General features: G+C 41.1%; 2 protein-coding genes across 2 annotated transcripts in view; one reads left to right on the top strand and one right to left on the bottom strand.

Moving 5' to 3' along the window:
• On the top strand, window positions 1–17,360 carry trpv1 (transient receptor potential cation channel, subfamily V, member 1). Its single transcript, XM_011483742.4, has 17 exons — window positions 1–209; window positions 521–640; window positions 1,790–2,004; window positions 2,164–2,312; window positions 3,024–3,176; window positions 3,875–4,012; window positions 9,340–9,638; window positions 10,415–10,591; window positions 10,671–10,838; window positions 10,911–11,003; window positions 11,089–11,159; window positions 11,925–12,090; window positions 12,170–12,236; window positions 12,337–12,665; window positions 12,738–12,859; window positions 16,797–16,918; window positions 16,992–17,360. The coding sequence occupies exons 3-17, from the start codon at window positions 1,805–1,807 to the stop codon at window positions 17,075–17,077; spliced, it is 2,340 nt and encodes a 779-aa protein (XP_011482044.1). The 5' UTR covers window positions 1–209; window positions 521–640; window positions 1,790–1,804; the 3' UTR covers window positions 17,078–17,360.
• A 507-nt stretch (window positions 17,361–17,867) lies between these two features.
• The window catches only part of fam222ba (family with sequence similarity 222 member Ba), a 30,428-nt gene continuing 26,838 nt past the window's right edge, over window positions 17,868–21,457 (bottom strand). The window contains exon 3 of the mRNA XM_023962284.2: window positions 17,868–21,290. Within this exon, the coding sequence (XP_023818052.1) occupies window positions 19,627–21,290 (1,664 nt within the window). The 3' untranslated portion in view covers window positions 17,868–19,626. The remainder of the gene's footprint in view (window positions 21,291–21,457) is intronic.

Below are 21,457 nucleotides of genomic sequence, written 5' to 3'. Positions count from 1 at the left end.
ACCAATGTGCTTTTTGTTTCACGCCGGTAGGCAGACGCTCTGCAACCACAGTCATAGGACCAGAAAAGCGTAAACAACACACACAGATACACACACACACACACACACACTTAGACTTAAAAAACAAAGTGCGAAACAAACGTAAGACATCGGAAGCTCTCTGCTAACTTTATGGATTGAAAAGTTAAGAGATCAGCCATCCACTGCAGGTGAGTGAATTAAAACGTTTTATTGCTTTTAGAGAAAAACAAGGACATTTATGGTTTTCTTTTCCATTTTTATTTCCTTTCGTGAACTAACAAAGGCCTTAGTATCCTCTGGATCATGTCGAGTCCATTGCTGAGAATAACTGACCAAATCTATCATGTTTTAGATCAGCAGTTGTTCATGGGAACTGCTGACATAATCATGACTTCCATTTGTGCTCATCATTGGGTTCATCTTGAAAGCTTAGGTGTCGTTTGCTTTGGTCGATACAGCATCCTCTGAAGCTCTCAGTGATGTCATCTGATCTCTTTAGGGCTGAGCCTCAAGCATCTTCAGAAACAGCAACCTCGTTTTTACACCCTGACCAGAACAGGACGCCACTGTTTGCTTTTGTTTTCAACCTAGAAAACAGTGTTTTTGACTAACAAGACAGGTAAGTTCAGTTACGTGTTTTTTGCATGAGCATGCACGGATCAGATTATATTAAACTGCAATAATTATTCATTATGTATTTAATTAATTACCATTAAGATGACAGTCTTTATATATTGGAGATTTGACCTCTTGATGCCTATTAATGCAAATATGCATTAAACCATTTCGGCTCCCAAATTTTCTGAATTGAACATCTGTTTGAAAGCAAAAACATGAGTGAATTTTTTTTCATAGCTGGAAATAAGCATCAAGTTTAAAGAGCACAAATGCTGAAAAATTTTATGATATAAAGATTTAAATTTATGATCTAAAAGTTGTGATCTACAGAGGTCTGTCTGCTTTTGTATAACTGTCATAAATCAATGACTCTTAATAATACAGCAGGACACTTTTTGACATCATGTACAAAATGCTTCTGCACACAAACCATAAAAGTCTCACATATCACCCCCCCCCCCCCCCATCTTAAAGGCAAAGACAACATTTCCATATAATTTCTGTGTCTAACAGATTGTGCTCACTTCTGTTTTTCACTGCTTTTTCCGGCCTGCTGTGCTTTACCAGTAGAATAGTCATGGAGCCTCAAGATTTCCTCTACGTCACAAATTCCTCATTTTTGTTACTTGAAAGGAGAACATTATCCTTTAGGGGCTCCGTGGTACAAAATTTAGTTACATCCATTCCACATATTTCACACTTTGCATTGACTTCACAGCTCAACATGATTTGTTTGGCTTAGTGAACTATTCTCTGGAAAAAAAAATTTTTTTAACATTCTTTAATTTTGTTTTTTTTTCTTTACTGGGACCAACAATATGTATTCAAACTCATGAAAGGGGCTGAGGGGTGAGTGCTCTGTCTGCTGTTGCTATGGAAATCTAAATAAACTCATCATTAGACGAGGGGCGGTCGGGTCACGTGACTGAAAATATGTCTGTCCCTGAAGGCCTATGAGAGCATCGGCTGTGGTGAACCCACTGCAGACAAACACTTCCTACATTTCAGCAGACACCTCTGGGTTTTGGTTCATTAATCATGGATGTGTCATCATGGATATACCCATTTGTTCTTGCAAACAAGCTTAGATTTGATGTTGTTTTTGTTGATGGAGACTGTTGAGTGACTTTTTTTGCACTGATTTGAATAGATCTTCAAGGTGAAGATGAGGAAGTCGGAGATGTTTGGATTCAGCTTGGAAACAGATGACAGGACGAAGGAAGAGCTGCTACGGGACAAACCTACAAAGAAGGGTGTTGATTTCCTTCGGGGCCAGGAAACTGCAGAGCCTCCTATGGACACTGATTATCATGAGGAGAAGGAGAAGCCTGCACCTCAACTCAGATTTAATTTAGGATTTGACAAGTAAGCCACTCCATGCAGGGATTAAATGATTTGTGGCTCCATTTACCTCCCAGAGCAGCTGCTGTAGTGTATCATACTGTGTGAAGTTAATTGAAATGGATTGTAAAGCAGTTTTTACCCAAAGTGAGCTGCAGCAACTTTTCTGTTTGTAAAATTTAGACTGGCTCGAGGTAAGGAGCAGAATAAGAGGGACACCAGGTTCACCAGGGACCTCTTGTTTGAGGCAGCAGCGAGTGGTGATGTTCAAAAACTTGAGGGTCTGGAGGATTATCTGCGTTTGAACATGAAGAATCTGTCGGACTCCCTCTGTAAGTGTTAGAAACCTTGTGACAGAAGGTGCCTCTAAAATCAAACTGCTAATCTATATCAACATTTCAAAGAGCTTTGTGAATTTTAACCCTGTTAAACCATTCATATCATATTTGAATCACCCATTTCTAACTATCTCATTAGCGTGATCCAAACCTTCCTTCAGAAATCTTTTTTATCTTTATATATAACTTGGTCCACGTTTTCTGTCCTGTTGTTATTTTGACAAGAGGTGGCCCTGTTTCCGTAAAATCTCTAAAACACTTTGGGCTGGAAAGGTTTAGCTAATTTTCTGAACTTTATGGAGAAGATAACTCATCTACGCTATTCATTTTTTTAAATAACTTACATATTGAATTATACAAAATTGTTAATAATTATTCTTTATTTACACAATGTTAAAAATGTGTATATTACATTTGAGACAGTGGGTAGCCTTTTTCTAATATTTATTGCCAATACTTTTGCATCTTAAACCAAAATTGTTGTATGAAAATAGTTGATCCCATAAAAAATATATTCCAATTCTTTTGTGAATTTTATCAAATGGGTTTAAAAACATCTTAACTCCCCCCAAATAATTTAATTTGTGTCACCTCTTTGATACAGTGAGCTTTTACAGGGTTAATGAGTTTACAGCCTACACTAACTGTGACTACAAATATGTAGTTACCACTGACTGAATTAATGGTTTATTTGCTCTTTTACAGATCAGTCCTATGGTAAAACTCCTCTGATTAAAGCACTGATGCATCTCAAAGATGGCAAAAATAAGACAGTTGAAATATTCATCAACACTGCAAAGAATATTGGTGACCTTGAGAAGTTTGTGAATGCAGCCCACACCAGCAACTACTACAAAGGTGCACTTACCACTAAATCAATTGCTTTTTGGAAAAATTAGTCCTTGTCCAGATGTTTTAAGTCTCTGCAGGCAGCATCAAGTTCATTTAACCCTTGTGCTATCCTGTGGGGTCGTATATTACATTTCATGTAATCCATGGACACCAGTGAAGATCACAAATCATTGAAGAAAAAAGTTTTGTGGGGTCTAGATGACCCAACTCCCAATGTTAAAGTGCCTATGATAGCACAAGGGCCAAAGACCCACTCCGATAATATTGGCGTCTTTGGTGTTTTTCACGTTCTTATGGCTTTTTTATGATGGAGGACACATATCAGGAAGCCTAAGCCCAATGTTACAGAATATATTTCAAATCACTGTGAATCAGACGAAAAAATGCAGTTTGAAAAAGAGCTTATTTGTGACGTAGAAAATACGTTGGGCAGGCTGCAAGCTCCCTGCTCCAAGCTCTCAGCAATGTGGAGGGGAAGTGGGGCGGGGTTTCTCCACCCCAGCAGTCCCACCCATAGCTCAGAGGTGAATTTCTAATAAACTCCTGTAGCTCTGTAGAAACTATGTCCTACAAAACAAAACAGGTGTTTTGCTTTTGCCGCAAAACGGCACAATCGTAATTAGAAGACCACTGGGAACAGATTTACGATAATTTAAAAGATGATCGGAGTGGGACTTAAACTAAAACGTGTCATCTCGTGGCAGGTCAAACAGCTCTGCACGTGGCCATAGAGAGAAGGAGTCTTCCCTATGTGCAGCTGCTGGTCAACAGTCACGCAGATGTTCACGCCAAAGTGTCCGGAAAGTTCTTCCAACCACATGACGGGCCATGCTTCTACTTTGGTGAGTGTCTGCCGTCTCACGAGGGAGACCTCTGAGCCACAGGATGACTCACTTTGGGCTGGATGGTGACATGCATGAGCTTCGTGGTGATTTCCACAAGGACTCAAGCTGACTTGTTGGCTTATCTTTGAGTAACCAGGTTACTATCAGCTTTCTTGATTTCTTAGGTCTCTTAACTGTCATGCCAGGTGGAAATATGGTTTCTATACTATGCTTGGGATTTGGGAGGTATTTTGTAAAGGTCATTTCCACCATTAATATAATTTAGGATAAAGGATGTTGATGCTCAGATGATGTCCCTGCTATGTGTTGATGGTGTGGAAGTCTGGTGACTTATACACATGCAAACTCATGAGCGGATTTCTGTGATAACCAGGTGGAACGTTGGATTAGAGGGCAGGGACAAATGTTGCAAAGATCTAGGAGGCAAAAAAAAAAACACAGTGTGAGTCTGCTGGAAATGTCTGACTGACATTTATGAACTTCCAAAAATGTTCATTTCCAAAGGATGAGTGGGACATTAAGTCTGAGTGAGCCTTGTTTTGTTTTGTTTGCTGGATGTGGGAGTATTGTTTCGGCTGAAGCATCTCTGCAACACTGCATGGACACCAGGACACCAAAATTATGGTGATGTTAACCCTCTCTAAAAAGAACAAAGAAAGTGTTTTAATTACAAGTGTATAATAGCATCTCAGAACCTCTGGTGTAGTCTGGTTGATAGTGGAACTTCAGAACCAGTGGGTGCATTCTATCCCAGCTGTTAGGGTTCATGGGAGTTAGCTCATCAAATCCATATCCATTTTGTGAACAACAACCATGTAACAAAGGATATTATGTGGGGGTTGCATTGGTCTGCGAGTGTTAGAATAAATCACCCGCCAACAGGGGGAAAGAGCATGATTCACATAACTGGCAGTGACGGACTAGCCATAAAATAAAATTGGGCTGTGCCAACATAACCACAGAGGGCACTTGATGCCTTTGGTTCCACCTATAAAGTCGGCTCGTGTCCATCGTCCCATTTGCAAATCCTGGGGCTGATGCTGTTGCACACCTCTGTAAAGCAGGCCGGAGCCCGGCACTTTGTTTCACAGTGGCATAGCCAAGTGGTGGATGGGGGCAGCTGTGGGAGACTAAAAACCCAGTGTCTGTTGTTTGTCATGTTGGATTTCTCCAGCTATGAGAGACAAGACCTTTGTGTTTAAGGCTGTTCTTGACCACAAAAAGGAGTTATCAGTCACTTTCCCCAGGCAGAAGATGGAAGTGTGGCCATGAAAGAGAAGGATGGAGTGTGCAACAGACAAATTCATCCATGTAATGCTGATTTGTGTGAAAAGTGAGAGTTGAGGAACAAAACTTCTAATTCACCAATCTATGTTGCTTTCCTTAGCAGAGATTGGGTTTGAAGCTCAGCCGTGCAGAAAAAAACTCAAAGTACAGTCACTTCTCCTCCACATAGAGAAAAGCCAGTTAGGGTGGTTTTGACTTTATATATGTAGTTGTAGAGTCCTGGGGGAGGATCCCTCCTTCTTGTGGGCACCCCGGAGGTTTCTTCGTTTTTTCCGGAATCCGTTTTTTTTAGGAGTTTTTCCTTACTGCGAAGGAGTGTCTAAGGGCAGGGATGCCAGTATAGCTTAGTCAGTTTGTTAGTTCATTTTAGTATTTTCCTATTGAACTCTGTGAAGCCCATCGAGACGACTGTTGTTGTGATTTTGGGCTAAACAAATAAAATTGAATTGAAAATTGAATTGACAAGAGGAAGCCCTGCAGCTGACCAAGGCCAGGCTGGGGAGGATATAGTTGCCGGCTGGCCTGGGAGCATCTTGGGGTAATTTCATATTGAGACTGATGCTGCAGTTGTCACAATCAGAGGGAAAGATAAAGCTTAATGGTGAGAACAGAATAAAGCTTATTGTAACCATAATCATTTTGAGTCCAGAGCAGGCAGTGTGCAAGATCTAAGGAAGGGTAAGTCCAGGGTCTGGGACAGTAGATCAGACACTCATAAAGGGCCAGAGATCAGCAAAACTCAGAGATGGGCTCAATACTGGAGGAGTGATGAGTAGCAGGAGAGTCAGGATGCCCTGCCCTCATCCAGAACAGCTGTAGAAACAAAGAAGATGACAGCAGAGGAGGCCACAGGACAGCAATAGCAGCCATGACCAGGAGAGGGAGACAGAGGGACAGGGATCTGTCAAACAGTGACACTAATGCATGCATGTATGAATAGACCAAGAGACAAATGCTATGTTTGTGTTTATGATACCTAGACAAAAAGTACACTCATAATAAAAAGAAGGAAGCAAAAGGTTCCTAAGTTATCAAGTTGTGTAAATCACGGACTAGCACGAAACAAGGAAAAAAACAGAAACAGTGAGGTCTCTGTCCATGTTTTGGAGTTAAGCTCTATGTTTACAGTTTCCAATTGATTTTTAACATTTTAGTAGAAGTTACCATCAAACTTTATTATTAATGTATCTTACTTGGGAAGAAAATTCCTTCATTACTGTCGAGCAAAAATGTAACCTCAATTTTTCGCCAAAAATGTAAGTTTAGCAGAGCTCAACTGGAAAATTTAATGTTAGATTCCCTCCTTGGTCATCATCAAACTGGCAGGACAAGCAGTCACTAAACCCAGGTGTTTGTTTACATGTGCACAAACAAGTAAAACCAACAACCCTGGCAGCTGTAGGAAAATGACCGGAACGACTGTTGCAGAGCAAAAGATTTCAGTCTGCCAAATCGAAAGACTATTTATGGTGTTTTGAAGACCCACTCCAATGAAAATGGTTTTTTTTGTAATGGTTTTATCATGCTTTCTTGGCAAGGCCCACACATTCAGGGGCACACACTGGACATGGTTTATTTTTTGGGCTCATAATCTCACAAATAGAAATATCTGAGACAACTATCTCAGATCACTTCCCCATAACTTTTGAACCACAAGCCCCTTCCTCAATCAGCAAACCACCGGCTCCGTTCTGCTGGCGTTGCATCTTCAAGTGCTCGACAGCAGGAGAGTTCTCTGCTGCATTCCAGGACTCCCAGTGGGAGCATGGTTTTCCCCCCTCCATCCTGATAACATGCTGTCTTCATTTTGTTCCACCTGATCTGAGATCCTGAACTTTATTGCTTCAAAAGAGGTCGTCCAAACCAAGAGCCGATCCCTGGTTAAGCAGCAACACTCGCACCATTCAGCAATGTTGCAGACAGGATGAGAGGACTTGGATGAAAGACAAACTGCACGTCTCCTTTGAGATTTTACGAGACTCCCTAACTGGATATCAGAACTGTGTCAAAGAGGCCAAAGCCCAGTATTTTTCTTATTTCATCTCTGCCAAAAATCATCATCCAAGAGAGTGTTGTTTAATGCAAATAATACACTTAAAAATCTGCAGCTCTCAGCCATCACAGACGTCTCCACGGCCACCTGTGAGAATTTTCTTACTTTCTTCATTGATAAAGTGGATTCTGTCAGACAGATCATAATTTCAGCAGTTAGCAGAGACTTTTCAATACTGTCTGTTGTTTCTGACGTGTTTGATCATTTTAAGTTGATTTCTCTTCCAACTCTTTCTAAAATTTTTCAATTCACTCAAACCCATAAACTGCTGTCTTGATGTGATTTTGCTAAAATTCTAAAGGCAGCTTTTGATATTATTGGGTCTGGGCTTTTGAAATTTATCGACGCGTTTTTAAGCTCTGGAGTTGTTCCAGCTGCTTTTTAAACATGCTGTGGTTAAAAAACCTCACCTTAACACCTCTGTTTTATCTAATTTCCTGTTTCCCTTTATTCTTTTTTATCTAAGTTATCAGAAAAAGTTGTTTTTAAGCAGTTGCAGTCGATTTTAGAAAATAGTTTTATTTTTGAGAAGTTTCAGTCCGATTTTAAATCTCGGCACAGTACAGAGTCCTTCCTGCTAAAGGTCCACAATGACATTGTCGTGTCTGTTGATCCTAAACAGTCCGTTGCTCTGGTGCTATTGGACTTGACAGCAGCTTTTGACAAGGCGGACAATATGGTACTCCTGTCTCGTCTAGAATATCATGTCTGCATTTGACTGGTTTGTCTTTTTAACAGGGAGAAGTTTTTCGGTCAGGATTGGTCAGGCCTCCTCATCTGTGGTGTGATGGGCCAACTCACTCTCGGGGCAACATATTTAATTTTTGAAGAAGCTGCAAAATAGACGAAATTACAGTCTAAAAGCGCACTTAGTCACGTATGCTGCAGACTCATTTATCCCGTACTGACTTCGCTTCTTCTGCTGGTCAGTTACTGATGTATTCTCATAACCCTGCACTATTAACACATACAATACACTAGTTTTTGGTGACACCTCTACAGCTGATTCTACTTTACTAGCTGACAGCTGTTTTAAATTTGACAAACAGATTGACAATGTTGTCAACATGATCTTACATTACTTGCGCCTTTTAGCTAAAGGTGAACCTTCCCTGAGTTGCAGTGATCTAGAAACAGCAATCTATGCCATGATCACCTCTCGCATAGATTATTGTAACTCTCTGTTCTTTGGTGTCATCCAGCGATCACTGAACCGTCTCCAGTTAGTTCAGAATGCAGCAGTACGACTGTTAACTGGAACATCCAGACGAGAACACATCACTCCGGTGCTCAGTTCACTTCATTGGCTCCCTATTCATTTGAGAATTCTGTTTAAACCATTATTTTTTTGTTTTCAAAGCCCTTCATGGTCTTTCCCCAGTTTATTTAACTGAGCTCTTAACTGTCTGCAGCCATTCTAGAGCTTTATTCATTCATTCAGTCATTCATTCATCTTCCGTTTTTTCACTTTCGGGGTCACGGGGCTGCCGGAGCCTATCCCGGCCACTTGTGGGCGAAAGCAGGGGGCACCCTGAACAGGTCGCCAGTCTGTCGCAGGGATCTAGAGTTTAAAGTCTTCTAATTAATAGTTACTTCATGTGCCCAGATCACAACAGAAACATTCGGGTGAACGCGGTTTTTCCGTGGCCGGCCCTCAGATATGGCACAACATTCCTGCAAAACTCTGCATGACATCTGACCTTACAGGCTTTAAATATCAATTAAAAACATACCTTTTTAGAATGGCCTTTATTACTCAGTAGTCGGTGGCATCTTGTTGTCTTTTATTTGTTTTCATTGCATTCTCATATATACTATACACTGATTGTTTTTTTGCAATTTTATGCAGTTTTTAATTTTCTTTTTAATTTACCTAATTTTGAAATTTAGTCTGTCTACCTTTAATTGTAAAGCACTTTGGTACCCTGATTATTAGACTGACTTTACTCAGATGAAGAATTAATGCCATTAAGTCTGTCTCCAGGTGAGCTGCCTCTGTCTCTAGCAGCCTGCACGAACCAGCCTGAAATGGTGGACTACTTACTGAAGAATGAGATTCAGAGAGCCGATCCTGAGCAGAGGGACTCTCATGGCAACACTGTGCTTCATGCCCTGGTTGCGGTGGCTGACAACTCAAAGGAGAACACGGAGTTCATAAACAGCATGTACGATCGCATCCTCAAGATCACAGCGAAACTGCATCCAAAGAAGAAGCTGGAGGACATTAAGAACAACAAAGGGCTGTCACCTCTCCTAATGGCTGCAAAGACAGGCAAGATTGGGGTAAGATGTTACAGGACGCTGTGAGGAATACAATAGTGGGAATAGAGACAGAAATGATACAGAAACAGGACTAAGAATTCATATACCCGCTTGGGCTGAGAGCTTACAGTTGTGTTCAGTTGAGCCTTGATTTTGTTGCTTGGTGTTTCTAGTTTGTAGTAAAGTCAAAGTTCATCTCATTTTGACTTTTCATCATTGACTGTATAAGAGAACTGGACTGAATGTGCATGAAATCACCCATAGAGGACGACTAATTTCTAATTCCAAGTAAATTCATTCATCATTTTTTCCAGCCAGACAACATCAGTAAGCAGTGATTGGTCCAAGTTGGTCTGAGTCAACGTTTCTATGGCAACCACTTTCACCAATTAGGATGGAGCCTGTTGGAAGTACACACCCCATACCTTGAAAGCAGGCTCAGGAGAATCTGTCAACCAGTGTTTTGAACATTTGACATGACACTACACACTTCTATTGAGGCACCTGATTGGTCATTTTATAACTTTTGCTACAGAAAAATATAATGAAAAAAAATTAGAGTTACTAAGAACATGTTTAAAAAAAAAGGTAGCAGATCATGAATGGTTATTCTGACAGATAGAATGACTGAGTAATAGCTGTTTATTTCTTTTTAAAAGTCCACGGGATTTTGGTTTCTTGAAATCAGCAGGTACTTCCTGTTTGGAACACCAAGTCCAGTTGTCATATACAGTCAATAGTTTTGCCCTTGGAGGAAAAAAAACTGTTACCCTAAAAGCTCCTTTTCTGTTTTGCAGGTGTTTTCACACATCTTGAAGCGGGAGTTTCATGAGAGCGACATCAAACATTTGTCCCGTAAATTCACTGAGTGGGTTTATGGACCTGTTCATTGCTCCCTGTATGACCTGGCCTCAGTGGACTCCTGTGAGAACAACTCTCTTCTGGAGATACTTATCTACGGCAGTGACATCCCCGTGAGTCTCAGCGCCGTGAAACCAGCCACAGCAGAGAACGCTGTTGTCCTGCGCTGACTCATGTCTTTCCTCTTCTCAGAACCGACATGAGATGTTACAGACAGAGCCGTTGAGCCAGATGTTGCAGGCAAAGTGGAAAAAATTTGCTGGCGGAATGTTTTTAATCAACTTCCTGGTCTACTCACTGTATCTGACCATCTTCACCTTTGTAGCCCACTATATCAGAGGCACAGCAGAATACCGTGAGGTAAAATGGATTGAGAAGAACTTTACTGTCATGTGAAATGTTTGGTTCTAAAATCTTTCATGGGTTCCACAGTTTCCCTTTCCTTTAAAAAGCTACGATGACTACTTGTTCGCCACGGGTCTACTGCTGACACTTCTGGCAAACCTATTTCTCTTTATAGCAGGGGTAAGGAGACGTCACTGATAGTTGTGGGTAACATCGCCACCCTGTGGAAAGTCTGATACATGAACTTCTGTATCTAACTTCTCAGATCACCGACATGTGGAGGAAACGGCCAAATATGATGACTGTGCTGATTGATGGATACTACGAGATACTCTTGTAAGTTTTTGGTTTGCTTCTAAAGTGTCTGCTTTATTTGTCTCAGATAAAGTAGACTTAAACCAGTACTTCATTTCATTTCATTACGGCTTACTGTCAGCAAAACACTTTAATCAAGTAAAGCATTGCTCATTAAAAAAAAAAACACCATGGTTTAAATAGATTTTTGGGTGTTTTTAACATGTTCTTGTGGAATTTTTCTGATGGAGGACATATGTAAAGAAAATTAGGCTTAAAATAGCATTTCTGAGTATTTCGTTATCAAAATTGTTGTGAATCAGGAGCAGACACAAACATGCACGTACATCTCTGTTTTCCTCGTCTGATGATCAGAGGGGGACTTCCATTTTCATTCTGATGTTGTTGGTACTTTGTTTAATAATCACTATGGGTATGTTTTTTTTAAATGCTGCAAAGTGGTTTGCGGGTTTCTTCATTCGTAGATGGGAGAGGTTATTTGTAGAAGACATATAGGATCCATTTTACTCAGATAATTCAAATGAGCTCACATACCAAAATCAAAGTTCCAGTCTCCTCCTTCAGCATTTATGAAACGTGTCTTGCCTCTTAAATTTAAACTGCAGGTAATGTCTTGTTTGTGATCCAACATTTACATCTTGGATCCATTAAATGCATCGTACATTCAGCACCAGCCATAACTACCTCCTAAACCGTTTGCCATCCACAGTACTGGATTAAATAATGTAAATCCAGTTCATGAGGTTGCACCTGTTTGCAGACCGACTGCAGCGTGTGTGTTGACAGTTGTGTGCAGGGCCTCTTCTACCTGTGTTTCGCTGTGCTGTATGTGGCTGGACTGAAGGAGTACGTCTGCTTTCTGGTGTTGTGCCTGGCTCTCAGCTGGGTGAACGTGCTTTACTTCTCCAGGGGTTACCAGCACATGGGCATCTACAGTGTCATGATACAGAAGGTACCTGATGCTTGTGGCGTCCCCCCTCCAGGCAACACAGCAGAGACGTGTTGTCTAAAGGCTTATGTTTTCATTGCAGATAATTGTTTGTGACATCCTGCGCTTTCTTTTCGTCTACGTTGTGTTTCTCTTTGGATTTTCTGCAGGTATTTTTTTTTTTACTCATCTTGTCATTTCATTTTTGTTGACTTGTGTCCATATGTGCTCCATTGCTGTTTGTTAACTGCCTTCTGTCTCCTGTCACAGCTGTGGTGACTCTGCTTATCGTGCCTCCTGAAAAGCCCAGAAATGCTACAAAGGGCAGGAGTTTTTTTACTACTCAAGCTCCTGGTGAAGACTGTTTCATACCCACCTACAAAAACTTCTCCTTTACCGTACTGGAGCTCTTCAAGTTCACGATAGGCATGGGTGACATGGAATTTTCCCAGGCCTTTCAGTACACGGAGATCTTCTATTTTCTCCTTATCGGCTACATCATCCTCACCTACATCCTCCTCCTCAACATGCTCATAGCCCTCATGAACCGCACGGTCGAGAACATTACCAAGGAGAGCACCTGCATCTGGAAGCTCCAGGTGGGTGATCAGTGATCCTGCAAGTGTCCTTCCAGCTGCAGAAGATTATTGAAGTACTGTGGTTGTTTTTAGAGAGCAGTCACTATCTTGGACATGGAGAAGAGGCTGCCCTACTGTCTGAGGAAGAGGCTTCGCTGTGGCGTGGAAAAGAAACTTTGCACTGCTCTGGGAAACGACCAGCGCTGGTGTTTCAGGTTTGTCCGTTTAAGGAGGCTTGTACTAAAACACTTCAAGACACTTGATTTTTCACTCAAAATAAAGAAGCTGCAGTGCTTTTCAGAACAGCATTGGGTTATTCTGGCTTTAGATTTAGATTTAGATTTTAGATTTTATCGATTTATTTCAAGCATTGTAGTCAAAGCAATAAATAATTTACACATATTTATCAAACTCTTTACAGAAATGATGAAATGCATAGATTAAAAAGACAGAAAACAAAACAAAAATGTCACTTAAATCACATTTGCTTAATTAAATACAGTGATCATTAACTGAAGTATAAGTAAAGTTTGATTTATTGCTTGAAAAGGAGTGGGAAAAAGCAAGCTCATATAATCCCACCCCTACTGAGTTCATTCATTTGATAGTTTTACAGTGTTTTAAATCCGGTTCTGATCAGATAGATTATTTTTCAAGTAACAAAATCCAGTGCTTTGTAACAATTAATGACCTTCAGAAAACATTCATTCATGATTTCAGTAAACAGTAACGGTACCGATATGTAATAATAATTAATTATCATTAGAACACATGATAACATTAAACCAGAAATTATTGCCACACATTGCAGATCAAATAAGCAAAATAAATAGCTTATTGATTCTAATTTAAAAATTTCAGTAATCATTATTGCACATTACAATGTAACACTCAGTGGTTGTAATTGAAAGAGCTTTGATTATTTCACCATAATCAAGTTCACACATGTAATGTAGATGTTGAAGGCATTCAATAAACAATAGCAGCACTGTGAAAAAGTTTTAAAAATATTTGAAGTGTATGTTGGCTTAATCAAAAAATATCTGCATGTGGATGCCTTAACTCAAAAAAGTCGGAAATTTATTGTTTTTAATGAATCGTTAAGTTTTTGTCCAAATGAGCAGCAACGAAAATGTTCAGACAGAAATGTGGAAATTACATCTGTACACACATTTTGTTTATTTAGTCACAATTGAGGTAAAAAGGGATTATTGCTGGTGATATTATGCAGGTGTTCCCCACCTTAACCTAACAGTATTAGGGATAGGCTCCAGCAACCCTGAAAGGGATTCATTGGGTTCAGAAAATTGATCAATGGATGGTATTTTACATTTATCCAATCCAGGGACTCAGTCAATTTACAGCACATAGGGATTCAGTGGATGATAATATCATCACTTATGTTATTTTCATCCCTAAGTCACAACTTCACCCAAATTGAAAAGTCCCCATTTGCCTTTGATCAAAGTTCAAAAGAAGAGAATTGTTTACGTATATAAAAATGTGTGCACCTGTATATATATGGAACCTAAAACACATTTTTACACTTCATCTTAAGTCTGGCTTAAATGCTACACTTTTTATTAAAGGCGGAAGATCCAAAAATGCTTTAGTCAAAGTAGCTTCGAAAATATTATGAATCAAGCAGAAAGGAAGAGCAGACACAAATATTAACTGAAATGAGAGTAAAAATACAGAAGCTGATAGACAAGTCTAAAATGAACTTTTAAAATGTAATTTTTAGTTACTAGAATAACACACTGAATTTTTTTGAACAAGTCTTTTGGCAAAAGCGATGTGTTCACTGATATATGGGAGGAAACGGGATCTTTGCTCAATTTAATGAGTCAATAAACTATGGTAATAATAAACTTCTCTCATCAAATGAATGTTTTACCTCATCGTACATCACTGCTGCCTTATAAACATTAACAGATTGTTGCTTTCTTTCTTTTAGGCTTCAAAATCTCTACTCATTTAGGAAGTTTTCTTCAGAGTCCTCAAACCTAGTTGCAAGTAACAGATGAACATTCAGCAGTTGTTGGTATGATGCAATAATGGCCATTCCATAAAATCATCTGCTGCCATTAATGTGCAGAATAAATGGTAAAAATGTCGCAAGCAAAGCAAAGAACATTGATAGGCAAAGTCCATTGCTTCTCAGTAAGTTGTGTAAGGTGTGTATCTTTTCCTCTCACATGACTTGATCCGCATCTCCATACATGGTCTACAAATCGATCCATAAAAGATTCAACTCACTTGAGTTGATAAGATACAGTCCAATTCTATTACCTTAATGGAAACAACCTAGATACTAGTTATCTAGTTAAATTATTACAATTCATTTGGTTAAACTATGAAGGAAATGTCCTATAACAGAGAAACTGTTTCTTTTTGCCACTTTTTATTTGAAGCAACAAAAACAAAATGTGTTTAATATAACAGCTTCAAACATAAAAGCCTCCATTTTGGGTCTTTTAGATCATTTTGTTCTTTGTCTTTGTTTGCTACAAAGTTTGTCAAGTTAATTTATTCAGGTAGTGTTTGCATTGCTGTGAAAAAAAGGGTTAAGTATCACTGTGGTTCACCTTCAGCCAATTGGAACTGACCTGACTTGGTAGAAGCTAGTTGGTGATCTTTTTTGTTTGCATCACATGTAAAGAGAAAGACACAACAGGAAGAGAAATGGACAGTTTGACAGAAACTGATTTACTGTCTGATCGATTTTTACCTTTTTACCATCATAATACTATTTGTGTATTTGGTTTCCAACCAACACTGCTGTTACAGGTCAATTTCTCAGTATATATCTGCATAATTTACAACCCTAGTAAGAGTACTGCTGATTTATTAGGAATGTATGCGTAATGTTATTGAGCAAAAGTAAAACAACTCAGAGGGGTACAATCAACCTTTTTAGGTAAATGTAACAGGTTGTAACCCACTCCTGAAATAAAACTTGGAGGAAAAGGTAAATTTAAGTCTACTAGTGGTTAAAAAGACGGTAAAAAACTTTTCAAAATAACTAATAATAGCTATTTTTGTAAATAATTGATAAGTATCTGTTGATAAATAACTGTTAAGTCTTTTTTTTTTTTGTTATAAGATATACCTTCATTGTCACTGTCGGCATGTATAAATTGTGAAATCCGGTGAGCAAATTAACCCTTGTGCTATCTTAGATGACCCCACCGTTACATTGACGTGTTCTCCCTACCATGACAAAGGTGGATAAAGGTGGAAAGATTTCATGGAATCTATGGACACCAGTGAAGATCAAGAATCATTGAAGAAGAAAAGTTCAGCGAACTGTCTAGTGGGTCTAGATGACCCAACTCCCAATGTTAAAGTGCCTAGGATAGCACAAGGGTTAAATTCCAATAGTCTTTTTTTTTATCCCTGTGAAGTGGGAACATCTGAAACAGAAGTGCCGAGTCAGCATGTCTGGTTTAATCAGCTGAAGCGAAAAAAAAGTCACAACCAACAAAGCTGTTTAGATCAAATTGAAGTTACCGTCTGTTTGGAAAACAGGTTACAGGACATGTTAGGGTGGTGCTGTAGTGCAGTTCTTTAGTACAACTGTGACAAAAAAAAATAGTTTTGGATTGTGATCCTGATGAGTTCAGGTTACGAAGACAAAATCTTTCATTCAAAAATGTTCAGTTTGGCACAGTTCCCTGGAAAAACCACAAAATGGATTATTACATCATCAAGCCAGGCTCTGTTCAGACTGACTTGATTTTTTTTCACAACTTAAAGCTTCTCCACAATGAATTTAAGTCTTAATTATTGAGGTTTTTCTCAAGTTTGGCTGTATTAGCCCTTATAAGATTACTGCTATTCTAATTTCTTCATTTTCCCCCTATTTTCTTACTGGCAACACTTATTTAGCAGACCTGCTTGGCTATTTTAAAAGCGGGTTTCCCTTTTTGGTATCTCTAACCTAAAAGTTTCAGCACCTTATGTCAACTCCAAATAATAATGCAGAAAGATCTTCAGAGAGAAGACAATGTCCAAACTTCAGGAGGATTTCTTGGAAAGCGGGGTCAAATGTTCACTTGGTTGAGTTAATTTACTCTGGAACTGCATGAGCAGGATCAGCTGCTGTTCACTCTGCAGACACTCATCCAACCGTGTGTCCTCTTGTCTCAGAGTGGAGGAAGTCAACTGGAATAAATGGAACACCGACATCGGCAAAATTGATGAAGATCCCGGATACTACGACCGCTCCCTGCAGCCCGGATCCGAAACCCGCCCGATCAGAAGACACAGAGGCACAGACACTCAGGTTTATTTCATCCACAGAAGTCAGGTTAGGTCTGTTCACTTTTCCTTCTTTCTCAACAGGGAGGAGCTGGAAAATATTGTTCCCGGAGGCCAGTAGGCGGTTGCAGGGATCTGAGTCGACAGAGATGAGCACCCTGACTGTCTGAGGAAGGAAAAAAGGTTCACCGAGGAGGCTCAGCTTAGCTGACAGGAGCAACGAGCCATTCAGACCCAAACGCACCGATCCAGCTCAATTCTTCAAGAAGCTTAACTGCCAAATGAATTCTTCCACGTGTCACATCCTGGTTACATTTCAATGTTTCTTAGTTAAGCACAAAAGAGGAGTTCTCCTGTTCAGAGATTAATCTGTATTATGGATGTTTTAAACTGCAATAAGTGTTGATTATGTCCATGAAAACCTGCATTTTAGATTAAACATTTAATCAAGGAGCTCCTCTGGAGTTTTTCCGCATCTGATCCAGATGTCTCATCACCTGCCTGCTCCTCTGGCATCACTCTCAACCGTCAGAGTAACCATGATCAGGGAGGTGCTGATCCTGCCCTCCTGCCGCTTGGCCTTTATACAAGGCCCGTTTTCATCACAGTCAGACGAGCCAAATCTACTGCAGCCTGCTAGAGCTGCAGACTTCACAGCTTGCTTTCTCTACTCCACCTTCTCCTGCAATGTAGCAGGAGGAGGCCTGGATAAATGGCATGAAAGCACAGCTATTGGAGCAGCAATCGCCTCCTTCAGCATTTGCTGTCACAGTTAAAGATCTGCAGTTTAGAGAGACCTTTTAAAGCAGTCAAATGTGTTCCCGCATCCTTTAGAAGACGGTTGTGTGAATAATGATCCACCCAGCTGAAATAAAAGAGAAAAAAGGAGGAGAGAGCTTAGCAGAAAACTCCAGTTAAACACGCAAGGTGATGCTCAAAAGCATAGAGCTCCGACTCGCCTCAAAGCATAAATTAGAACTTTATTTTATTATTACAATATTACAAAAAGAGTAACACAACTCTCACTCTCTTGCCCCTCATCTGTCGTACAGAATAACACAAAAAGGCTTGTGAACTGTCTTCCATTTTCACAGCAAAAGTACAAGAAAAAAGGAAAAATAATTAAATATCAAGCAGATCAAGTATCATAGTTACAACTGCGAACTGAAGCTTTGAAAAGGGGAAAAAAACATACAGCTCTGAAACTATGCAGTGCTAAAACCTTAATTACAAAATATTCCTCTTGCTTTAATTTATAAAGAATCTCAAATAAATTTGTTTTTCATGAAACAAACAGATAAACAAACTAAGCCCCCCCCCCCCCTACAACAACAAAAGCAACTGCAGTTTCTGCTTATCGCATCCAGTCTTATTTGGATTTTTTTTAAATTAAAACCATGCTCATTTTCTTAGGAAAGTCCAAGGACTGAACACTTAAGGCTTTTTTAAGGGCTGTTAGGGAGTTCAGTGAAGAAAAACAAAGGTGTCATTGTGTTACTTTACACACAAACACTCGCACTCCCACCCTGAAATGCAGCCGCACACATTCACACACAATCATCAACCTTTAAAATTACAGTAGTCTAGTAGGTAAGCCAGTGTACAACAGAAGAAAACAATGCATTTGCTGTTTCACTTTGAACTCAAAAAGTCTTTTTTCTTTACTTCCAGGAAATCTTGCAAGTGATCAATTTGATTCATTAGAGTCAGTAGCAAATACAACCCCCCCCCCCCCCCCCCGCCCCCCATGTGGTCAGGATTCAAACTTCACTCATTTCTTCGTTTCCTTACCAACAAGTCCCTTTAAATACCTTCAAAACAGACTCAACATTCAAGTAATACATTTGACACAAAAGCAATCAGATATAAAATGGCACAGCTTCATCCTGGTTTGTCCTCGTGGAACCTGACTTTGGCCATTTTAAGGTAGGAGAGTTAATATGATTTCAGAACGTCGACACCTGATTTCATTGCAGCATTTCGAGCAGGACAGAGCGTCGGCTTTTCTACACAGCCGCTCATCGCTGGAACATTGCAATGTACAAAAAGAACCTGATTACATGCTTCCCGTAGTGACAGAGTTATTCTTTAGTATTCCTATTATACAAATAAATAACTGGTAACAGAATAAAACTTCTGTTGAGATGTGCACACCGTCTTTGTTCTAAAACAAGACCAGTTCCTGCGTTTCCGTCCTGCAGAGATTGTTTTCTTTTTTTTTTATCTTAGCGTTACCCCCAAAGTGTAGTCAAGTAAAACTAGTCGTAGCCATAAAGCTTGGACATGGTCCTGCTCAAAAAAAGAAAATACAAAGTGACAGAGGAAGTCTATCCCACGGTTGGTGTTGCAGCTCATCAGCGAGGGATGGTTTTCCTTCTTAACGTGCATGAAAACATTTACTGCCACATCTGCTGCAGAAATAAAACATCTGTTAAGATCCAGGCACACAAAACTATGACGGAGGACAAAGCAGGGCGCAGTACATATGTTTACACAAAAGTTACCTCAAGTTATAGGTAGAAGCACTCAATATGGTAATTGATCACTTGCAAGATGGAAAAAAAGAGGGGGACAAATACTACCTTTCTGCATTTAATATATTATTTTACCTCCTCAATACTAGTTGTCCTTTAAGGTATCACTAGGGTTGTGTTGATGTGTTTCCTTTCATAAAACTAAACCAAAACAAAGGGGTTGGAAACAGAGACAAGGCCATAGCTTATCTGTACCCTGGATGCTGGAGGAGAGCGGTTCTGCCATCCCCAACCTCTGGACCCACCCTGCTCAGAGCAGGCCTGTGCATCTTGCCCATTAACCCTAGATTCTGATCGCGGAAGTAGGGTGTCTGGAAGTCCCCACCCAAGTAATCTGCAGTTTGCATCAGATTAGCCTGGGTGGAGGAGGGGGTGAAGGAGCTCGTTCCAAGCCTGTAATGGGGAGCCCCAGGGGGCCCACAGTCTAGTGTGGTACACCCTCCTGGGCCTGCGCCATGGAATGACATAGTTATGTCCTGAGACCCGGAGCTGTCACTGTTGGGTGTGGGGAGGATGCTGCTGTTCCAAACATGCGACTGGAAGTAGTGGCCATTGGTGTAGTGGGTCATAGAGCTGGGCATGTTGTTGACAGGAGGGGAGGGGGTGGGCCTCTCCACAGGAGGTTTCATTGAGTAAGGCTGACCCACACACACCTCTGCGGGGTAGCCTATGCCCTTATAATGAAAGGATGGGTCTCTGGAAGGCTGCTTGGGGAGATGCACCCCGCCGTTCTGCATCTGGGGTGCTAGAGCCAACTGCTGCTGTTTCCATGAGCGCATCTTCTGCTGCTGTGGGTTGTGTTGCTGCTGTGAGTAAAGATGCTGCTGCATCTGCTGCTGCTTGAGATCAGTGTGGCTGGAAGGCAAATGGTTCATAGCAGCCACACTAAGTGCAGGGTGGGCTCCCATTGGGGCAGCGGCTTTTTCTTGAGAACCTATAATGCAGTTGGGTGGAGGGAAGCCCGGTGTGGCAGGGTTACTGTGCATAGTCACCCTGGAACATGCACTGATGAGCAAATTGCGACTGATAGGGCTGGGGTTGGCGATCTGGCCCTCGCACATGGAGGTGGCCCCTGCCCCCTGGGCCCGAGCTTGGCAGAACTGATTGAGTTGATGCACAATGGTGCTCAGGTCCGCCTGCCGGCCAAGGAGAGGTCCGGCAGCCATAGAGAGAGGAATGGCTGAGGTAGAGACAGTAACGTTGGGTGGTACGTCGCCATCAGGCAACTTCCTGCCCCCCTGCAAGCCAGGCTGCAGCTGAAGGTGCTGCTGCTGAAGCATGACGGCAGGGGGCGCTTGAGGTTGGCCAAGGGCTGGGTGCTGAGGCATAGTCTGGAGTCTAGGTAGGCCCTGCGGATGCTGGGCCATCGGGGGAGGGTGTCTGAGACTCTGGGAATGAGCTTGCTGCTGAGGAACGGTCATGTGTAAAGTCTGAGGCAGGTCCTGGAGCGGTAAGCAGTGCTGTGGCAGGCTGGGCAGAGGTGGGTGGTGGTTTAAAGTGCTGGTTGAAGCCACTTGAAAGGATCCCGCAGGAAGGTTCATAATGACCTCAGGATGCAAGCGAGCCCGGCTGCCGTCAAAATCTTTAAGGATGCCTTTGACTGTGGGCACCTTGACGATGGCGAGGAGTCCAGTCTTGGCGCCGGCCTGAGAGGAGGGATATGGGCTGTAGCGCTGGCCCGATGTGTCCAGCCCGTTGATGGTACGGCGCACGTGGTTTCTCTGGGGGACCTTGATGCTGTTGGGGAAAATCTTGATGGTCAGGGGGTTGTTGGCAACCTTCTTAGCGTATGCATCCAATTCTGCAGGGGTTGGAAACGGAGCAGATCTCATCCTTTGTATGGTGTCCCCTGGGGGGAGGACAGGACAGATCGAGAGAGAGAGAGGAAGAGGAGACAGAATGGAGAAGAGTGAAGGAGAGAAGGGGGCAATAAAAGAGACATCTTAATTCAGTTAGAAGTGCATATGGCACAAAAGAACACATCAGTGGAAATCTGAGCAGCTGAGTGGAAGAGCT

This window comes from Oryzias latipes, chromosome 14 (genome assembly GCF_053564925.1).
Source record: "Oryzias latipes strain Hd-rR chromosome 14, Olatipes_Hd-rR_3.1".
In the NCBI taxonomy this organism is placed as follows: Eukaryota; Metazoa; Chordata; class Actinopteri; order Beloniformes; family Adrianichthyidae; genus Oryzias; species Oryzias latipes.
The sequence above is the reverse complement of the archived record's forward strand: the minus strand, read 5'-3'. Positions and strand labels throughout refer to the sequence as shown.